The sequence below is a fragment of the Primulina eburnea genome, chromosome 5 (assembly GCF_022965805.1).
Source record: "Primulina eburnea isolate SZY01 chromosome 5, ASM2296580v1, whole genome shotgun sequence".
Taxonomy (NCBI): domain Eukaryota; kingdom Viridiplantae; phylum Streptophyta; class Magnoliopsida; order Lamiales; family Gesneriaceae; genus Primulina; species Primulina eburnea.
The window spans coordinates 2646570-2668240 of NC_133105.1; the positions used below are offsets into that span (position 1 = coordinate 2646570).

Sequence of the window (21671 nt, forward strand, 5' to 3'; positions counted from 1 at the left end):
AGCGCGAGAAAAGGTGTCGGGGTGGTAAATATGGGAAGCATGAAAAGAGAGGAGAGGCGAAGATGCGATGTACGTTTGTATTTTGTGAGTAAATAGTGAGTTAATCATCTATTTTAAGTTATATTTTTCCTCTTTGAAAATAACTTGTGCATGATAAAAGGAAAAAAAAAATTATATTAAAATGGCACGGAAAATCATGAAACTCCAAATCCGATTTCACCAAACTATTATTTCATGACACTCGACTTTAATTAAGAGCAATAATTGATATCCTTGGTACATGTAATATTCGAAAGAATATCAGCCTAACGTTTGATCTTTTCATTTCTATTATTCTAAATTGAGGGGAAAACTTAAAATAAAAAAAAAAATGGTACATATTCTCTTAGTTCGTTCCACCAAAAAGAATAAAGCTAAAAATTTATGTGAGATGGTCTCACGGGTTGTATTTTGTGAGACATATATCTTATTTAAGTCATCCATAAAAAAATATTACTTTTTATGCTAAGAATATTACTTTTTATTGTGAATATCGGTAGGGTTGACATATCTCACAGATAAATATTCGTAAGACCGTCTCACAAGAAACCTACTCAAAAATAAATGTAACGACTTAAATAAATTGAAGTATAGCATTTTAATATCACGTCTCACAAAAAACATACTCAAAAATAAATGTAACGGCTTGGCCACTTGAGTGAAGTATAGCATTTTAATACCACGAAAGTTGGACCAAATGACTGATTAAATCCCTCAAGCGAGATAAAATAGAATTAGATGCAACGGTTATTCCAATAATATTCCTATTAAAGTTATACTTATCATTCAAAAGCGAAAAAAAAAAAAGTTGTACTTTATCGTATATAACTCGAGATATGGTCATCCATCATTTGTAACAATGGATGAATTAATATCAAATAAATTTTGAGAAAGAAATACGATTTAGCACTGGAGGGTCTCATCATGTGAGACCATCTCACGGATCTTAGTCCGTGAGACGGATCAACCCTACTGATATTCACAAAATACTCTTAGCATCAAAAGTAATATTTTTTATGGATGACCCAAATAAGAGATCCGTCTCACAAATACGACCCGTGAAACCGTATCAAACAAGTTTTTGCTTTAACCTTGATTTGACCAGGTTTTTGTTCAATTTTGCATCCAAATTGAAATACTACACTTTTTTTTTTTTCAATTTCACGCTCAAATAAAAATAATCACCACCTCAAATCTCAGTATTTGGAATTTATGGTTAACTTCAACACAAGTAACATGTGTACTTCATACCGCTGCTTCATACATGTATGTGTGCGGGGATGCGATCTAATACTTGATGAGATTATACGAGCACATACAAAAGTTATTCTTTTGAAAATAGTGGGATTCTAACATTGACGTTTTCACATGAATCCCATGTGTCCATGCCAACTTTGTCTCACGCGTGTTATACTCGGGATCACACGGTTCTTTTTTTGTTTTTGTTTTTGTTTTACACTGTCTTTCAGATGTTAAGGGGAAATTCTATAAAATCGCATATATTTTTATCTGTAATTGAAATCTTCTGTAACAATACAATTTAATCTGTCATAATTTGACAAGCTCCACCTTCAACAACGATGCAACTATAAGCAACAATACGTCAGTCGCCGATATTTCAAAAGTCGTACAAACAAGCGAAACATCAGCAAAGTATCAGATAGCACATGAAAGCAAGCCATGCTTTAACTTTTCTAAGTAATAGATCAAGCATCAGGACGAATCATTTGTTTGGATGATGTTCATAAACTTTCTCTTAGCAAAGGCCAGCCACCATTTGTTTGGAGTTCCATTAGGTCGATATGCCACACTCAATAATCTTCCACTAGTTTCTTCCCGTATCTGCTTCAAATAATTCCGGAAGAGTTCTGTGTCCAGAAAGTGCAATCAAGAAAAGACAAGAACTAATAGAATGGCTAGTAAACATTAAATGGACTGATGATATACAAGAAGTATTATTTGGAATTTGTTGTTTAAATAATTATTGATGAAGTCTAAAGTCTTAGACCACATATGAAGTCGATCAAAAGTCGAAATCATGAAGATGAAACTCAGAGAAAAATGGTTTGAATCTAATTACAGCTCTGCAATGCCAAATTAGTACTAGCAGAAATCTTAGACACGGTTCAAGCAAACAAATTTAAAAAAATTCAATATGAGATCAGTTCTATAATAAGAAAAAGAAAATATTTAACAAGATGCAAGCAGGATTCAGATCCAATAAAAGAAATTGAACAGTACGAGAGTTTAAATGATTTTAAAGTTTTCAGATCATTTATTTAGTAGGTTGTGATATATATCAGTGGGTGGTGTTTGGATCAGTAGGACCTGACGGTGAAACTGGGTTACAGCATCAGAAGATAGGAAAATCAATGCAATATCAACTATTTATGTACCTTCAATTTTTCTTCTCTTTGGTACAGAAAGTTATAAGCCTATCAAGCCAATGCTATACCTGCTTCTTGTCTAGATTGTGGATGAGTAAACAGTCCCGGAAATGGAAATCCAGGCTCCCCAGGGACAGGTACAGTTTCCAGTCCCAAACTAATAATTGCTTTGGTCCCTTCGGCTAAAGTTCTGCAGCCTTCAAGCCTCTTCAGAGCAATATTAACATAAAATGTCAAGTAGATAAGAAGCTTATCAGCTGAACTCTTGATTTCAAAGTTTCTGAAGAAGACATTGGCTCGAAAGAATGTTATCGCCTCATCAACTATATCCGTGCTATCTGCATATACATTCTACCATTGTTGATGTAAAATATTCTTAAAATCATATTCAAGTATTATGGGGGTTAATCTGACCTTGTTCTGATACAGGAGCTGGTCCTTTAATGTGGCTTTTCAGGGGAAGCAAAGGGCATCCACACGCTTTAGTAGTTTCTTCATCATCGAGAAAACTGGAGTGGTAGACCTGCAAAAATAACTTAATTTTTCAAGCTATATCCTGAAATAGATCGGACATAAATCAATCGTAGAAAGGCTTCGCCAATCGTTCTTTAAATGCCCTTTTAGATTATTCTATCATGAAAACACCTCCCAGCGGTCACCAAGAAATCATATATGCTTCTTCTTCAAAAAAAAAAAAAGAAATCGTATATTCTTTTCCACGCATCTTCCTAGATCTTTTACATTTCTCATCTTTACTTTGATAAAATTAAACCTATGTAATCTATTTACAACCCAGTAAATGTAAGTGGAAACGAATACAATATTTCTTACCATATCTGTTATATGCACAACTTTCTTTACACGAGCTAAAGCAAGTGAATAATCTGCAACCATCACATTATCATCATCAAACCAACATTCTTTCAAATATCAGGCCAATAGTTTATCCACCAACTTAAATGTTGTCGACATGATGTAATAATTATTTACATAAAAGTTTCATCTGCTAAAAAAAATCGAACTCTTTAAAAATAAAAACTTAAATAATTTATAATCCTGAAATGATGGTATCCATTTCTATATTCATCGACCTGTTTAACCACAACGAAATCGCGAAGTCCTGTCATCATTAAAAAAACATTTAATATTTTAAATATCCTTGCAAATTATTTTTCAGAAAGTACTCTAAGAATAAAGTCAATAGAACCATAAAAAATGTAGTTCAATTTCAGATAGTGTTTACAATGCTTATCAGGGTCCAAACCTCTCTTCATTGACTTTTCTTGTCTCACTTGGTATTTTCACTTAAATGAAAAGGAGAATAATGAATTATTTGTCCCACTGTTTCCATCTATTTTGGTTCATGGTTTGTTCTTATAGTTACTTTGCCTTGTTCACAGCTATACACATAGGGTGCATGAAGTTGTAGATTTTGCAAGATGTTCATGAATTTGAGCTATTTTTCTTATACAACGAATAAAAATTCATGAAGCTAAAACGTACACGGACTGAGACCTTTTTCTTGTAATCCAAACTTAATAGCTTAATTGTCTAAGCTGCAAAAATAATTTTTTAGTTCCTTCTTTATGTTTGATGAAAGTTGAATTGGTAGAATCAAGTCACGATATGTTGAATCATGAGAAGATACAAAAATAAATTACTGAATTGTTGATGCACAAAGTTGGCTGTTTTGTTTAAATTTTTGAAAATATTGGATATCTTTGTTGAAGATTCCATCTTTTATTAGTCCACAGACCATTCATAACCTAATTGTTGGTAAAGACGTCATAGATTTTGAAAAGAATTGGTTTTGGTTAACTTAAAAAAGGATTAGAATCTCTCTTTTACAACTGGCATGAGTTTACATCTAGACTCTGTATAAGGGCAGGACTCCCTTCCTATTTCATCAACCTTCTTTTCTGTATGGCAAGTTGGTTTCCTTATGCTAAGTACCATGTTTGAGTCACTCGAGCTTAAGTAGACCTAAGCTGCCTAAATTGATTCCCCCAATATTAATTCTTTATACTAATCTAGTGTGAGCAAAAATTGGCAAGGCAATAATAGATCACATTTATTCCCACAAACATGAGTATTTGCCAGACAATCATGTTAAACAAAAATTCAGTAAAAATCGGAAATTTAACCACACAAAGAAGCAAAATGAAAAGAAATGGTATGAGTTTATATATCGAATAACCCACCTTTCAATTAAATCCAAAGTGCGTCAACAATTCATCATCTTTCACCTTCTTACACGCAGTAGATTACATGCCATCCTATAAACCTTGTTTATCAAACGAACTTGTTGCCAGTTCAAGCTAAAACGTGAATTCAGTTCCCATTCCTTTTAGCTAAATTAAGCTGAGATCTTTAGAACGTTAACAAAATGCACAACAAATTCTTGAAATGCAACTTCAAACTTAGCAACCATAACCCCAAAATTCAATGGCACAAGCAAAATATCTAATTTTTTTTAAAAAAAAAAAAACCGAAACAATTGGAACTAGTTTCTGATAAGAGTCAATCTTGAATCTACTCCAACAATAAATAATTCGATCTCCATCTAGATAGGGAAAAAAGGGGAGAGAAATTAATTTTACCTGATTAAAAATGCAAGTGGCACCTTCAATCACAGAGATCAACTCAATGAATCAAGATAAAATCTTGATAAGGAAAAAAATTGGATAGAAATGAAAAATCTCGATGTGGTGAGCGGATTACTAAAATTAATAATATAAGTCATAGTGGGTATATGGGATAAAGAGATGGATTGATAAATAATTTTTTGGTATCTTTTTAAAAAGTTCATGATAATATCATGGGCTTTTGATAAATAATTTTTTAGAAGGATAAAATATCTCTAATATCACACGTGATAATTTTAATTTAATGATAAAATATACTACAAATGACTTAATTATCCTCAATTTATAAATGATTTTTTTATAAATCTATGTTAATAGGCAGAAATTAAAATCAAATAAATATTTTATTTATTTTTATATATTATATAATATGATACTATACAAATGAATTCGAGATAAGTATATAAATAATTTTTATAAATCTCAATAAAATTGTTATTTTCACTCGATTAACCTTAAAAATTGATATTTGACTTGACTCAAAAAATCGAGGGCTCAATTATCATATTATAAAAAATAAATAAATAAATCATGCAAGTACTATCGACACATGGACAGATAAAAAATATGAACTCAAGCAACAACTTTGAAATTATAAAATTTATTATGATAAGGTTAATTTTGTCATTACAATCTAATATATAAATTTAATCACTCTTATTAAAATCATACCAAACATTAAATATAATATCTTAAATCTTATTTATCCTTAACTTATCCTTATATTATATATCACATGTTTATCCTATCATATGTACCAAACTATACCTAATTTTATTACTTGAAATATTAATGGATTTTTTTAGTATAAATTAATGCCACATATTCCAAATTATTGTGTCAAGTAATCCTGTATTTCGAGAATGGCAGGGGGAGACCATATCATATTTATATGTAAAACGGTAAATTTATATCACAGATCGTCTCACAAAAAAAAAATTGTTATAAATAAGACGATTGACTCTGAATAACTCTGACACAAAGAATGTTAATTTTTACATGTACGAGGTGTCGTACATATGTCGAATAATTTGTATATTTTTTGCATATTTTTTTAGTTTTTAAGAATTATGTTATAATTTTCTTCTTATTTTTTAAGATCATTTTTATAGTATTTTCTAAACATCGGTTTCGTATCTCCGGACAGCATTATCATTTTTAATTTAATTGTTTAACCACCCGGGGAAATATTTAAATATGAAATTCGTTTGTCTGTTAATCAAAAATTCGGAAAAAGAATTTAAAGACTAAAATTTTACAGATATACATAAAAACAAATTCAGATATCACAGCGAACTAAGAGTGTTTCAGTCGATCACGATTTGAATTCATTTTAAAATCAATCAAACTGGAAAAAATTATTATTATTATTATTTAATGTAGATTATAACCTAATTGTACATAACCACTTGAAGAATTCTATAACATGCATAAGTATTTTAATTTACACTATTTTACTTAAAATCGTTATATTTCATGATTAAATAAAAAGTTCACTCAACTTATATCGATTGTCATTCCTAATTTTTTAAAATTATAATATTTCATGTATTAATTTACTATGAAACTTAAAATTTAAATTGAATCGTCTAAACAAGCAAGGTTCGATTCGGTTTAGTTTGGTTTGGCTATAAAAATTTCATTGTTTGGTTTGTTTTGAAATTTTATAAAATCGATATAATAATTTAGATTCCATTATCATCTTATGATCATTCAATCACTTAAAATGGGAATATTAGTTTGCTATCAACGTCAAAGGTTTCTTACCAGGCACAAATGACAATGACAATTTATTACTCATTTACAGCCAAAATAACTATTTAAATTTATCCATATAACTTATGTTTTGGTTTTTTCCTAAATATTTTTTTTTTGGAATGTTGACGTAACATCTTAAAATAATGACTCGTCAACACTCAGTTAAAAAAAAAAAAAAAAAAAATCAAAAGTCAAATCCAATGTTAGTACCAGCCAATTTGGGAATAAGATGAACAAAATACTACTATATTCAAATTGAGAGATTATTTGAGTAACAAATAAAATAATAAGCAACAAGCAAATAAGCAAGCTTCACTATTAGTCAAACTAACCTAAAAACAATCCAACAGCACCACTTTCAACCACCCTCAACTTGGGAGCAACTCTGAAGGTAAAAACAACAGCATGCATGCTTTCATCAGCTACGAGCACAAGGAATCCCAAAGTAGCAGACACTTGTCCTGGTTATGAGGAAATTGATTGCTATCGCTTTAATAAATTAAGCTCGAAAACGATGATGTGAGCATGTATGGTATGTTTGTCAAAGGACCCCGTTGGCAAGCAAGCTCATGAATGTCCTTCACGATGTCGAAAACTGCATTTGGTTGGGCGAGTTTTAGCGCATTTTCCGACATTCTCTTGAGCTCATCCTTCTTCGTGCTGAACCAGTCGGCCACAGCTCTTGCCGTTTCTTTCGAGCTTCGTGTAAAGATTCCTGCCCCGTTATCAACTACATAAGGAACATTCCCTTTCTCCTGTAAAAGGCAAAATGATCCAAGTATCATTAATAAACTTGATTCTGTTACACCGCGAACAAAGGAGATCGTGCGAGTGACTCTCTAATATGAACTCCGCTAACAATTATTTCATATTCATCCTCGTCGTGTAAAAATGATTGTGTCAAATTGGTAGAGAAGTGTCATATGTTGTGCGTTCGTATAGATCTTTTTTCGAACTCTTCCCACTAACCAGTGTGGGGAAATGAGCATAAAAGATGTCGTCTTCAAGTAAAAGGCGAAGACGTGGACATTGAAGAAATGAGCATTCGGAATCACGTACTTGTCCAGGAATATAATCGTTAAGAATAATCGGAAGGCCCCTTATCAATGCTTCCGCAATTGTACCAGGTCCTGCCTGTAACATCCCAAAAACCCGTATAAAACCAGGCCTTAATTCTTGACTATTGTAGCAGAAGATGCAGCCGAAACAACATACAGGGAAGGGTAAGAATAGCATACTTTTGTGATAATGCAGTCACAAGCACCCATCCATTTCTCCATTTGCTTCTCAAATCCTCTAATCTACATCGAATCAAACCAGCACAACTTCTAAGTTTCTATTGCCAAGATTTGAAAATTATATTTCTAGTAATAAGAGGTCATCGAGGGGAGTTGTCTCCAAGATCTTCGACAAAAATGGCAGGCTACCTTAACTGGGATTTTCCAGTCCAATGATTTTAATGTGGAGGCTAGATTTTCATTACGACCACAAATGATAACTAGCTGTCCGATTGGCATTTCAAGTTCTTTGTCAAATAGAGCCTCTCCGAGTGCCTTTCCAGTTTTCTTGACCGGCCCCATCCCTTCTCCACCTCCCATTAGTAAAACGGCTGGCAAATTTGGATCCATCTCGAGTTCTACCCTCAAATCATCCTATATAAAAACAAGTAATTATTTAATCAATTACCACAGACGGTGCAATCTAAAAACGGTTGCCCTACATCAAGTTTGGTTTATTCACCTTGGAGAGAATTGCTCGACAAAAAGAAGGTCTAATTGGCAAGCCAAACACACGAGTTTGAGACTCCTCGAGGCCATCGATCAAAGCCCTCTTCGCTACCTCTTCCGAAGGACAATACAATCTGTTCACCGACGGTTGAAACCTTTGTTGATAATGTGTTTACTTATTAGAATGTGCTGTCATGAGTTCAACAATTCAAGAAAATTTTAGATGAAATTATTTTTTTACCAGGTGCGGTGACATGTGTTTAGGTCGGTTATGACAGTAACGAAAACGACTTTCTTTTGTAAACCTTGCCATTTCAACACCCACAAAGGAATATGCTGCATAAGAGGATGAACACTAATGATGATATCCGGTTTGTATTCCATTAGACCAGCTTCGACCTCCCTAAAAAACAAAAATTGAATAAAATGTAGCAATAGATCAAGTTATCCAGTGAAATATCACGTATTTCAGGGCAGTTTTATTCAATAATCAAGATTTTAAAATAAAAGAGGAAAATTCACTGTACTTTGCATAGAAGGCGGCAATGGCAGCAAGATATAGGGAGTGTATCCATCTAGGAGACGTGCTATGAAATGCAACATTCCAGAGCTGAACATGTTTAACCATGAACTTGTACTGCCCCTCCATGTCGTTTAATGGCCATCCTGTGTACTCCTTCCAGACATCCTTAACAAAAATCTGTAACACAAATGATAATGCGAATTGGACATCAAGAAATATTCTGAAAGAATGGGATTCTAGTACGCAATTTCTAATCAGACTACTCGTGTTGAAAACATTTATTCGAACTTCTATCATACTTTACAAAAAACAAAGAAATGGGTGAGAAAACCCAGTAAAGGATCGGATCCAGCAATCTAAATCCTAGCTCTAAAACCGAGTATTCGAATTGTACTTAATAACAGCATATGTCCGCTTAACATTTTTGGAAAACAATCACACGGGTGACCCGCGGCTGCATAGGATAACGGGAGAAAATTGCAACCACCGAAAAAAATTGTGAAAAATGTTGTTCAGTTCATCATATAGAATAGCATGTGAATCTTTCATCCAAAACTTGGAAATAAAGACTGAAATGACAGTCGCAACGCATGATACAAAGAAACAAGGACATTGGCTAAATAAAGTGATAACTAAACGAGTTAAATTAGCACAAAATTTTAATATCATAGCTTCATTGAATTCCTCTGGTCGACAAACTAGAACTAGAAATATCAGAAAATTTTAGCTCGAAAATTCAAACATAATTATGCAGATATGGTAACGGGAATCAGAACAAAACACTCATCAAACTTTCTCTACGCTTACCCTGTATTCATCCCCATACTCGAGCTGGAATGCATCACGAATGGCTTCAGCAGAAGCTCGGTGGCCCCCACCCGTGTCGCTCATCAAAATCAGCACATTTTTTGTTCTCTCAGCCCCAATCTGCTCCATTTCCATGGTCCCATCTTCATCTTCAAGGGCGTACTTGCACCTCTTCTGGCTGCTCCCACCACCAAATCCATACACCCCAACTTTTTCAATCACGTTGTTTATAGCATTCCTCGGTGACGCTGTCTTAGCCGCCATATCTATCTATATATACGAATGTATATATAATTCGTATATATAGATGGAGGAGGAATCCTACAAATAAAAAAATTCCTCAACAGATCACTCATCAAAACAAAAGAAAAATCTTGAAAAATTGGTGAGATTAAATTTTTTTTCCCTTGTCAACCAGAAGAGGAAACGTCAGCACCACAAAAGGAAAGATTTCCTATACATTATAATGAATACAACACATAAAACGCATTAAAGAAAGAATCTTCAAGCAATCAAAACAAAGAAAAAGAAAAAACCACTCGCAAACTTCTATTCCGATAAGAAATTAAAGAATGATGGTACAACATCAACGTTCACAAAAAAATAACACGCATACCTCAACAAAAACTTGGGAAAATCAAGAATCCCGCGCCTTTAAAAATCCCCAGGAAAAAGGTTTACTCACGGATGACAGAGAGGGATCTTGAGAAACAGCAGAGAAATTAAGAGAGGTGAGAATGAGTCGGCACAAGGCTGTCCTATTTTCCTCTGTAAATAAGGAGAGAGAGTGCCATTTCTTGATTCCGAAATTATGCATCGGAATAAATTTGTGTGATTTTGCAGCCGTCGGATCAACAAGTTGACAGTTGTTTAGGAATGTGCGGATGAACAGATTCGGATCTTCCTGAGTGGCAATGATGTGTGGGGAGGTCCTACCCTTGTTTTGACATGGCTTTCGTTGTTGTCTCCTACATAGGGACTCCTTGTCACCAAAATTTATTGGCCAATAAATTTTTTAAACATTTTCTTACATGGCATTGATTGGCCCAGTTGCAATAATTAATATAAATAAAATATAGGAAATTAGATTTATTCAAATAATTTATTATAGTCAAGTGTGAGCGTTGACGTGATTAAATCGAATTAATTCCAAAATTCGGTTTTATTTTAAAAAAAAAAAAAGATACGAAGAAAATGGGTTCGATTTTATGTATAAAAAAAGTTGGTTTAGTCATTGAAAATTCAACCCAAACGAATGAATGCTTAAACGTAGTTATTTCTATTATCAAGGAAATAATTATTATTGTCACTCATTATATGTAATATATTTTATATTTAATTTAGTGTTTTAGTTAATTTAAATGTATGTTTAGATTGACACACATGATTAAATTTTATTTTAAAAATTAATAGAGAAAAAATAAGTAAATAGATCTAATTAGATTAATTTTTTTTTTTTGGTAATTTATCATATTAAAAAAATAAAGTAGAGTGTAACTTTAAGTGTACGTTCATCATTCTCCTTTAAATATAGCATGTGCGGAGAAACTGCGACTCCGCCTTTATTATTGATGTAAATGTTAGGTTGTTGATTGGTAGAGACTCGTAATTCAAGTCAAACATGGTCACTAGCTTCCTAATCTTCGAAAATCTAAAACCGGTCAAAGGCATATTCCATCGAATTTTAGTGTTATATATAGGTATGATATCGTAGGCGTCTTGTGTTAGATATACTACAACAAAAATGATTTTTCATACCATTTCGGTTTTTTTTTCTTACAACGGAAAATAATATTGTCAGCATGCAGCGCTCGTTGTGGAAAATGACATCGACAACGCGCTGCACACCACAAAAAATAGCATCGGCGGCAAAGTGCATGCCACAAAAAATGACATCGACAACGAGCTGCTCATCGAGAAAAATAACAATGACATTGCACGGCATATCGTTGATGTTTATTTTTTATTTTTTAATAATATACAATAAAAACCTATAATTTAATAAACTAATTAATAAATAAAATTTCAAATAATTATTAATCTATAAACAAACAATCATTACACAAAAAATATCGCAACAAATTCCAAAATCAAATCATCATCAATATTAATATGTTTCAAAATCAAACCAACATCAATATATTCCAAAATCAAACATTATCAATATGTTCCAAAATGAAACGTCGCCAATATTATTCCTAAAATATCTTATGTACAACAGCATCCCAGATAAGTCTTTTTTGCTGCAAACATACATATCTTTAGTCACAACTAATGTAAGTCTGCAACGAACAGTCAGATTTTAGTCCTCACTCCTACAAACAAAACCTGGAAATTAAACTCAATTAGGGGAAGACTAAAACGGAAATGACCAATTTATGCTGAATTATTTTATATCATTTTCCTTCTAACATAATCCCATGCAGTAAGTTATCATATTCTCTAACAATTACGAAATTTAAGTATTTAACCAATAGTCTTGAATTATAACTCACTTATCAGTTATCGTCGAAGGAATTGTCGGATATTTGATCCAGTAATTGAAACACGACTTATATCGATCATATCTACCGGGCCTCGTCAGATTCAGCAATGTAAGTAAGTAATCACACAACTAATGGAAAAAATGTATAATCCGCAGTAAACATTAGTAAAAATAGATGTACATAAACTTTCACATTTTCCAAGTATTTTAAAGCCATTCAGTTCCAGTTTGTCATGTAGAGGTTATTGAATTAATAACTAATTAACCAACTAATTAAGCCAATATATTCCTTCTGCAAATTGTCGTGAACAAAAACAGAGTGAAGAAGACATATGGAGAGCTTGAAACAAGGATGGAACGGATATTGGGATATAAATAGAATTCAGAGACGGGATAAAGATGATAAACCTGCCCCCACCCTCTGTAATTTGACCCAATACATACTGATGACGACAGATTGACCACAAATAACATATACCGGGATTGATAGTTTATATATTGGGCCCAAGAATTAATAGCGACTTGTGCCAAACTTCATCTCCTTGCTTCAACTGATTAACTATAAAGTTGGATTGCCTAGTCTTTTTCGGTTTGGCTAGAATATAAAATGATGAATGAAGCATGACATACAGATAATAAAAAATATATACATAGATAATATAATAATTTATAACTCTTATTTTTTGCAAAACTTAAGTTAAGCATTATATAAAACAAATATATGTAATCGATTAATATATAATTTTTCGTATCAGTTTAATGTAGTACGATAGAATATAATAAAAACAATAGATTTTTTATTTTATTTTTGAAAGTGATGAAAAGTTGAATTTTAAATGATAGTTATATTATGTAACAACAAAATATACTTTCGAAAATCTGCTTGTTTATATTTCTGATGACAAAAAAATATTTTTCACATAAATAGGTGTTATAAATGGGAGCAATAATTGAAGTTGGATGATTAATAATTATTTGCAATGGCAGTGTGGGAGAGGCAGCCAATGCAGTTGAAATTCACATTTAAAAAATGAAAAATTGTATGAAATCCATAAATACCGATAACAAAAAGTATGGGCACATATATATTACATATATGCGGTACTTGTTTTTTATTTATCATTGAATGAATGCTTCTCCTATTTAAATCCTCGGATACCAAAAAACAAGAAAATAACCTCTGGATTTCTATCGAGTTTAATCTTCATGGAACATGTTGAAGTATTGCAAGAAACAATCTCGGCTATGCCGATTATTCCGAGATTAGATCGCATCGATCTCATGGTATAGTTCTTAATTTTCTTTCATGTGCTAGGCTTGTTTATTTCACATACATTGTTTGTGACAATTTGTAAATCAAGAAAAAGTGAATATTTGTTTTTTTTTTTTTATTATTGTTAAATGTGTGTAGCTTCAACTTTTAGAAGGGAAGCATAGCTTGTCAAGAAGGGAGTTGTGTTCAAATATTTGTGAGAAAAGAGAGAAAGAAAATGAATGCAAGTCTCTGTGCGCAGCTGTAGATGAAGTCCAACACAAAGGCACGATTATGGAGCGGCTATCCATGCTCGAGAATCGTTTGTTGCAGGTACAATTCTCAGTACTTATAATTAATTTACAATATTGAAATAATTCTGTAGATATATAAATTCTGATACTTTAATTAATCAAGAAAATATGATTTTGTTCCAAGAAAATATCTTGGAACATGTTCAGGACTCGTTATAATTTTCGACTTTCGTTATATGATGACAAGTTGTGTAATTGTAAAGTAAATATAAAATTCATCTGATGAGATTGATGAGTGTGTCTACCTTAATTTTCCTCTTGAAAATCAACAAAATTAACGAAAGAAACCAGATTCTTTTATGAAAAGACAAATTGGATTTTCAAATTAGGATGTAATTGCAAGTATATATCTCGAAAATGAAAATAAAGAATATCCATGTTCCTGATATTATATATAATACGAGGTCCAGTTGAGCTTGGAAATGGAGGAAGGGAATACGTCAAAGTCGTCATCCTCTTCATTAACGCTTCTTCATAATATTGGTAAAGAATCTGATCAGAAGAAACATGAATTATTAGCAATCATTCCACGAGAAACTAAAGACCAACACGTACTCCGACCAAAAGTAAGATGAGCCTCTTTGTTATATTTCTAGCAACAATGCATATGTTTGCTTTTAATTAATTTTTATGTATTTAAGTGATTTTTATATATGCATGCATTTTTGCAGGATGGAGATTCATTTTCAATAGGAGAATTGGCAACAAAAAGAACGTCTCAACAGAACAAAACAAGGCCGAAAAAGAAACCAAACAAAAAGTGGCTTGGATTGCTCCAATTCCGGCTTAGATGCTAATAACATATATGGATTCTCCTAAATAAGTATCTTCTTTATTCTAGAACATTATGTTTTGAAAATCAGACTACTCACTAAATAATTCTTACACCGAGTTCTAGATAAATTGCTGTCAAATAACAGTGATGCATGCATGAACGAATATTCTTCCATGTATTTCATAAAACGCTCGTCGCTTTGATGAAATATTGGGATCATGTCACACATATTATACATAGTTTTTTTCAAGAATTCGAATATTTTTTGGGTACTTCAACTTTTCTTCTTTTGTTCTTCTTGCATGCGGATTTTTTCATGATGAACTCAAATTCAAAACATAAATGAATCTTGAGTTTCGTTATTACAACCAAATTAACATGGAAAGCTAAATACATCTAATCAATATTAATGACTCCATAAAAGCTGGAAACCAGTATAAGACTGCACAAATCTGGACATACTACTATATCCGCTCGCTGTAACTGCATCTAACCATATTACAGATAAAGGGTTGATGTTAGAAAACATGTACGGTTGCTCTTATTCAGCTATTTAGGAATGGTCAAATTATAACTGGTGTTTGCATATTGGACATGGTGGATCCTGCATGTCTTCGGGAATCGTTTTCAGTTCCAGGCAGTCTGCATGATAGACATGGCCACAAACTAAAACGCCAACAACTGAGAGCTCACTGGAAGAGTTAGAGTTGTCAAATTTGAAGGACTTCTTCTTCAAACGCTTCTGGCATAGCCCGCATTCCATTTTTCTCGTATAGGCAGATTCTGCATTTGATGTAGACGATCTTGCCCGAATTCTTTTGAGTTTATGGAACATCAATTCCCTACATTCTGATAAATGAAAAATTAATTAAAAATTAAATAAACGTAGAGACAGGGTGCGACTAATGTTTAAAAAAAATGCAGACATAATTTAATTTTTTCCTGATGGATGATCGGCCACTAACCCTGGCCTCCATCGATGCTACTGGTTCAATTGCGAGCCAAAGAAGCGTTATTTTCATCTAAATACTCATGAAGTTGAAGATGCGGTTATCTCGAAGTGATATAGAGTGTACCCATGTATTGAAAACAAGAATGGTCCTTACTAGCCAGTTTAAAGGATAACTTCGCCGTATCATATACGGGAGTACCCTTCCAATTAGACGGAGATGCACTGGTGTGGTTAATCGAGCCTCGCCTAGAATAATTGTGATCCAAGTAATGACGAGAATGTCTCAATAATATTCCATGGCTAGCACCATGATTTTGATTTGGAGGTGATTGGTGGCCTTGTGGTCTTGTAAGAGAACTTCCCGTAACATCCATGATGGATGGTGCATGCTGAGTAGCACTGGTTTCTGGCCGGTCGGAAGATTTCTGCAATGAATAAAATTCCAAATTATAAATATGAGAGAGAGTGAGATAGCAAAATTTTGGAATATGATAAGCAAACCTGTTTCAACTGACGTTCTTCGTAATGTTGCACTAAATCTGCAAGTCACGATAGAAAAAACACAATCAATAATATTTCAACCAATCATCTAGAAATTTAGTGCAATGAATTACAGAGCACGACTCTGGTCACAGAACAAAATATGAAATAAATGCAACCATACACTGTAGTATCCAGAGGATCGCGAAGGAGGTTGATTAAAAGTATGTAAATTGATCATATTTATAGCAAAATATGAAATTTTAAAAGTCATCACGCAAGAGTTAATGAACTACAAAATTTGCAATTCAGTTCATCGAATGTGTAAGGACCCAGAAAGTTTGTTTCACTGGAAGCTTGCGGAACCAAACCAGTCCACCGGAAGACAAACAATTAACTGACATAATTTGTTTAAACAGCAACAAAAAAAAATGATGGCTAAAGGCAATTAATGGCTAAGACAAGTATCCGGTAAAGACAAGATAATCCGGTTGGAGTGTTGGACGGAGAACTGGTGACGATAAAAAAAATTGGTAAAGACAAGAAGTCGGGAGGGAAAAAAACAGTTTTGTTTACAAGACATGCAGACACTTGAAGTGCCATGTTAGCAATATTAAATATTCTGTAAGTAATAGCAAGTTAAGAGGCTACAGGATTCTATGTAGTGCTTAAATTAAGAAAATCCGTTGATACACAAGATTCTGTTCAGAAGAATAAGTTATTCCTTTCTTTGTAATATAGGAATTTTCTCATATAAATATAGGACTTTTCATTGTGCTCTGCTCATGCATTTTGCTACATTTACATACTTGTTCCATTAGAGTTAATGTACTCTGCCTCAGCAGGAAAGCTTTGGTTGATTGATAAACTTTGTTCGCTAAACTTAAGTTTAAATGATATTAATCTTGGAAATTGGAAATGTAAAATTCCAGTTTTTATATCATCATTTCTGTTCACTAGTAGTTCTAGATGTGTTGAGAACCTTGAAATAAGACATGATCATGGCAGGTCCAACTACATTTACTATTCAGGATTCCAAGTTTTGGACATGTAAAATAAATGAAAGTTGACCAAAATGATGAGGATTCCAATAACAGGCACAAAAAAGAATTTAAAGATATCAGCGATGGTGTCTAAGATATCAAGGACAGTATTCTATGATACAAACTACAAAGCTACAGACCAAATTTTTCACTCAAAAAATGAATTTAAAAGCATAATTGGCATGGAGTCCTGCGTCCTCCTATATTTTATGACAGCCACCATAGCTATGTAACCGATTTCTAAATGGTGCAATAAGTCATTACTTCCTGGTTTCATAAGAAAAAATTGAAATTTTGGTCAAACAATGAAAAAGATAGGACATTGATATTTTCTGGAAGATATGAACATGATTTAGGGATCAATTCTTCTTACTTAAACACATCGAGGCCAAAAAAAATTTAAAATTTCCGAGCAAATCACAAAATACCTGACGGTGGCGGCGTTGTGTTAATATCATCCCCTCTCTTCCTTCTTCCCATCATATAATCCCCTGAAAAAATAATTAAATAGAGAAAGAAATGAATGTCCCAGAATTTTCTTCAAATAGAAGAATTTCAGGAAATTTGAGGGGTGGAAAATGCCAGAAATTCGAGGGTTTCGTGCGTAGCAAAAAATTTGCAGTGGTTAGCGGAGGGAGGGAAGGTGTAAAGAATAAATATTACTTGCATACAAGAACAGTAACCAAAATTACCGCACGTTGCGGTCATTTTAATGGATAGTGATAAAAAATGATAAGATTGATTTTGAAGTGATATAAGATAATATCAGTAGATAGACATGCATATTTTCGAGTTTATGAACTTCAAGCTCAACTCGTTAGCACGCAAGTTGGCATACTAAACGTTTTCACAATTATAAGAACTGAAGTTCCATCTTGACTAATAACTAAAGTTTTTTTTCCTATTGACAACATTTTGATCATAACAATTGACATCAGATCGAAGTCATTAATTCAAGTCTCAAAAAAACATATTTATTTCTTCATATTTGTGAAAGTAGAAGAATGGTTGACCTATCTCTAAGATTTATGATACAATATCAGCAAATAAACACACATCTCTCCAAACTTATGACAACAAATAGATACACGTCTCTCTGAATTCATGAGTTTATAATCATATTTTTGGTTCCGTTCTATTTTTCCTCTGGGTATATATGTTCTTTAATTTTTTTTTTTTTTAAAAAAATCACATTTTGAAAAGAAAAAATATCAATTTTATTTCTATATGTATTTGGTTGGTTTGTGACATTTTTGGATATATATGTTTCGTCAATTATAGTTATATAACTATGTTTTTTGGATCAATTTTAGTCATTTTGTCAAAATCATGTATAATATTAATTTTTTTTAGTTGCATGATTTTTGTAAGAATGACTAAAATTGATCAAAAATAATAATTACAAAACTATAATTGATCTAACAAAAACATACAAAAATTAAAAATATCACACATCAATACATACACTAAAATTGAAAATTTTCCTTTTCGAACATTTTGATATCTAGATGGAAAAGGTCTTCTAAACTTTAAATAAACAGTTCGGCCCATCTGCTGGTATTTTTTATAGTCGGGTAAAAGCAAAGCCCAATGGGCAACAAGTTGGGCCAAAATCAATCTTGATAAGGCTCGACTAAGCGCTACATGAGGAATTATTTTATATATTGATTGAGCAGGTCAGGTCTCTTGTGAGACGATGTCACGAATCTTTATCTATGGACGGGTCAACCCTACCGATTAACAATAAAATATAATACTCTTAACATAAAATTAATATTTTTTCATGAATAACTTAAATAAGAGATCTGTCTCACAAAATACGACCCGTGAGACCGTCTTGGAAAAAAACAAGTTTGCAACAGTGGATGCAACCAATGTTTTACTATATATTTCAAAATCTCGGTGGAGTAAATATTCTAAATAAATCATGATTTACATATATACATAAAATAATAATTTTTAAAATTTAAAAAATATGAGGAATCCAAATTTTGATTGATTGTTCTCCCCCTTTCCACACTTTTTTATGGACATCGTTTTTGGAATAAACCGAAAGTGTGAGGAATAATTTTTCCAACTTTTGATCACCATAGATATTAATATTCTCCATTACTTGATTCTACACACACACACACACACACAATTTTATTCAACTTCACTATATTCCGAACATTATAATTTGATTGCATCGATAAAATTCAATTAATTATTCACTAATCGTAATTTTCGACCTTAACATGAATGATTATCTAGAGCTTTTATATGTATGAAAAGCTTTGGGGTAAAGTGGAGAGCATTTTCTTTTAAATATTCTTCCTTTTTTAAAAGTAATAAAAGTCCCGTAGTTCAATTATTTTCTTCCCTTAACAAATCGATGAGCAGTCTATTTGCACAGGGATATTCTTTTACCGGTTTTGTGTGAACTTCAATCCGACTCATCAAAAGACATAAAATTTTATGCTGAAAGTATTATTTTTCACATTAAATATGGACTTGATCGACCCGTCTCACAAAAGAATAGGTCTCTTGTGAGACAGTTTCACGAATATTTATCCGTAAGACTGTCTCATATAAGTTTTTGCCCTAACAAAAATAGATCTGTGAAATCGTCTCATAAGAGATGAAGATTCATATTATTGTGATGTTATTATATCATTATAGTTTTAACATATAAAAAGTATATAAAACTTTAAAGTCATATAATGACTGCAATTAATTACTAATTTTCACTAATCATGACTCAGACTCATGATCTTTTTTACCTTTAGTGAAACTATAAATTTATTAAACTTGTATATATATACCTTTGTATTTTTTGAAACATATAATATAAAATTATCTTTTCAAGAGTATTTTAACATTTAATCAATTTTGTTAAAAATATAAAGAATCAAACTGGAAATAGAATAAACCTCCACCCGAACATTTTTTTTAAAAAAATTCGGCTTTAACCAGAAATAAGAAATCGATGCTAGCGAGAGGAACCAAATTCGTTATGCCTACACAATATAATGTCACTATCGGGATTGCAATTCACCTATTTCGAGCTATTATTTCAAAATCGATTACTTATAATAAATTTACAATCCTCTCAAAATTGCATTGATTTAAAGTTCCCCTGACCTCCATTCAACTTTTCTCTCGCACAATCAGATTCTTTAGAAGTAATAGTTACACCTAACTAGAAAGCTATAAAATGCTTTGCAAAAGTTTCGGTTTTAAATTATTTCAATCATACCATCGTCACCGATTATAATTTTACTATAACGAAAATCCTACAAATCACATAATTCGAAAACATTTGGTTTAAAATCATTAAATTTCCGAGATGTACAAGAAAATAAGTTAACGTGATCGAAAAACGAATGTGTTATGTTATATACATGATCACAAACGATAGTTTCCATTTTCTAAAATTTATCACAATTTTGAACGTTAGTTAGATATTAGATACACATTAGCCACACTAATTTGTTTGCATTGCATGTGTAAAAATAACCTTTTTATACATAAATATTGTATCAGAATCGTGAAAATGAGTTGTGGTCTATCCTTGGAAATAGACCCACAGGAAACTCTCGTATTTTGGAAAAATTTTCTCCGATGTTATCTTCAAACTGCGCACATTAAATTATTTATTGACATAATAAAATATAATATAATATAATATAACTAATAACATGTGGTCACTAGGCAAGATTCCGATGAATATCTCGTTTTCGTTGAGTTTTATTCCTTCACATTTATTGAGATCTTTGGATCCTATTTATCTTTAATTTTGTTTTGTAACGAAGAATATGCTTTCCCCATCCACATTTAATTCTACACCCAACTCAATCGGGTCCATTTTTATTTTATTTTTTGAGAGTTAAATTAAATATATTATTTTTCACCCCTTAAAAAGAAACTTATATATGATGGGATGATGTATGATTACTTTAATATTATGAATATCAGTAAGGTTGACATATCTCATAGATAAAGATTCGTGAGACCGTCTTACAGAGACCTACTCTTTGATCTTTGCCAAACATCGCAGATTTTGAAAAGTAACAAAAAATTATCCTTCCTAAATAATTGTCTTTATAAAAAATATTATATGAATATATATAGACTTTCTAATTTTAATATAATCTTTATTTTTTTTACACAAATAATAGCACAAGGGAAAAAACTAATCAACACGTATATCTATATATGCGTCTAATTAATAGTATAAATATAATCTTTACTTTTATAAACTCCAATTTTTTTTATTTATTATTTTAACAAATACACACGTATATCGGGTATTAATATATATAAATAAGCTATGTAACTCGAATTTTGTTCTTCTTGCCCATTTAGAATGAACAATTCAAAACCTTAAAGCACACACTTTTATTTATTTATGCGTAGAAACGAAAATAGTTTTTAATCTAATTTCTTTTTTAAATCAGTTTTTCCTTTTAACTTCAAAAGGCAAGTTTTGGCGAATTGGGGAA

General features: G+C 31.9%; 4 protein-coding genes across 7 annotated transcripts; 1 reads left to right on the plus strand and 3 right to left on the minus strand.

Annotated features, from left to right (window-relative positions):
* Positions 1–1515: 1515 nt before the first annotated feature.
* On the minus strand, positions 1516–5145 carry LOC140832266 (actin-related protein 2/3 complex subunit 3). 3 transcript variants are annotated; one of them, XM_073196173.1, is made up of 6 exons: positions 5027–5145; positions 4628–4787; positions 3258–3310; positions 2841–2949; positions 2495–2764; positions 1516–1907 (listed from the first exon to the last, which is right to left on the minus strand). In XM_073196173.1, the coding sequence occupies exons 3-6, from the start codon at positions 3258–3260 to the stop codon at positions 1753–1755; spliced, it is 537 nt and encodes a 178-aa protein (XP_073052274.1). In that variant the 5' UTR covers positions 3261–3310; positions 4628–4787; positions 5027–5145; the 3' UTR covers positions 1516–1752. The 3 variants fall into 3 exon arrangements, with proteins under 3 accessions (XP_073052274.1, XP_073052273.1, XP_073052275.1); XM_073196172.1 differs by lacking the exon at positions 5027–5145 and having other exon boundaries at positions 4628–4979; XM_073196174.1 differs by lacking the exon at positions 5027–5145 and having other exon boundaries at positions 1772–1907; positions 2436–2764; positions 4628–4992.
* A 2125-nt stretch (positions 5146–7270) lies between these two features.
* LOC140832267 (monogalactosyldiacylglycerol synthase 2, chloroplastic) lies at positions 7271–10702 on the minus strand. Its single transcript, XM_073196175.1, has 9 exons — positions 10503–10702; positions 9887–10207; positions 9084–9256; positions 8798–8959; positions 8570–8711; positions 8257–8481; positions 8068–8130; positions 7889–7963; positions 7271–7584 (listed from the first exon to the last, which is right to left on the minus strand). Exons 2-9 carry the CDS (start codon positions 10148–10150, stop codon positions 7321–7323), a joined length of 1368 nt encoding a protein of 455 aa, XP_073052276.1. The 5' UTR covers positions 10151–10207; positions 10503–10702; the 3' UTR covers positions 7271–7320.
* Positions 10703–13530: 2828 nt separating this feature from the next.
* Positions 13531–15307, plus strand: LOC140832269 (uncharacterized). 2 transcript variants are annotated; one of them, XM_073196178.1, is made up of 4 exons: positions 13531–13655; positions 13783–13956; positions 14342–14503; positions 14609–15307. In XM_073196178.1, the coding sequence occupies exons 1-4, from the start codon at positions 13578–13580 to the stop codon at positions 14732–14734; spliced, it is 540 nt and encodes a 179-aa protein (XP_073052279.1). In that variant the 5' UTR covers positions 13531–13577; the 3' UTR covers positions 14735–15307. The 2 variants fall into 2 exon arrangements, with proteins under 2 accessions (XP_073052279.1, XP_073052280.1); XM_073196179.1 differs by having other exon boundaries at positions 14348–14503.
* Positions 15108–17840, minus strand: LOC140832268 (uncharacterized). Its single transcript, XM_073196176.1, has 4 exons — positions 17616–17840; positions 16166–16203; positions 15819–16089; positions 15108–15561 (listed from the first exon to the last, which is right to left on the minus strand). The coding sequence occupies exons 1-4, from the start codon at positions 17668–17670 to the stop codon at positions 15281–15283; spliced, it is 645 nt and encodes a 214-aa protein (XP_073052277.1). The 5' UTR covers positions 17671–17840; the 3' UTR covers positions 15108–15280.
* Between the last annotated feature and the right edge of the window lie 3831 nt (positions 17841–21671).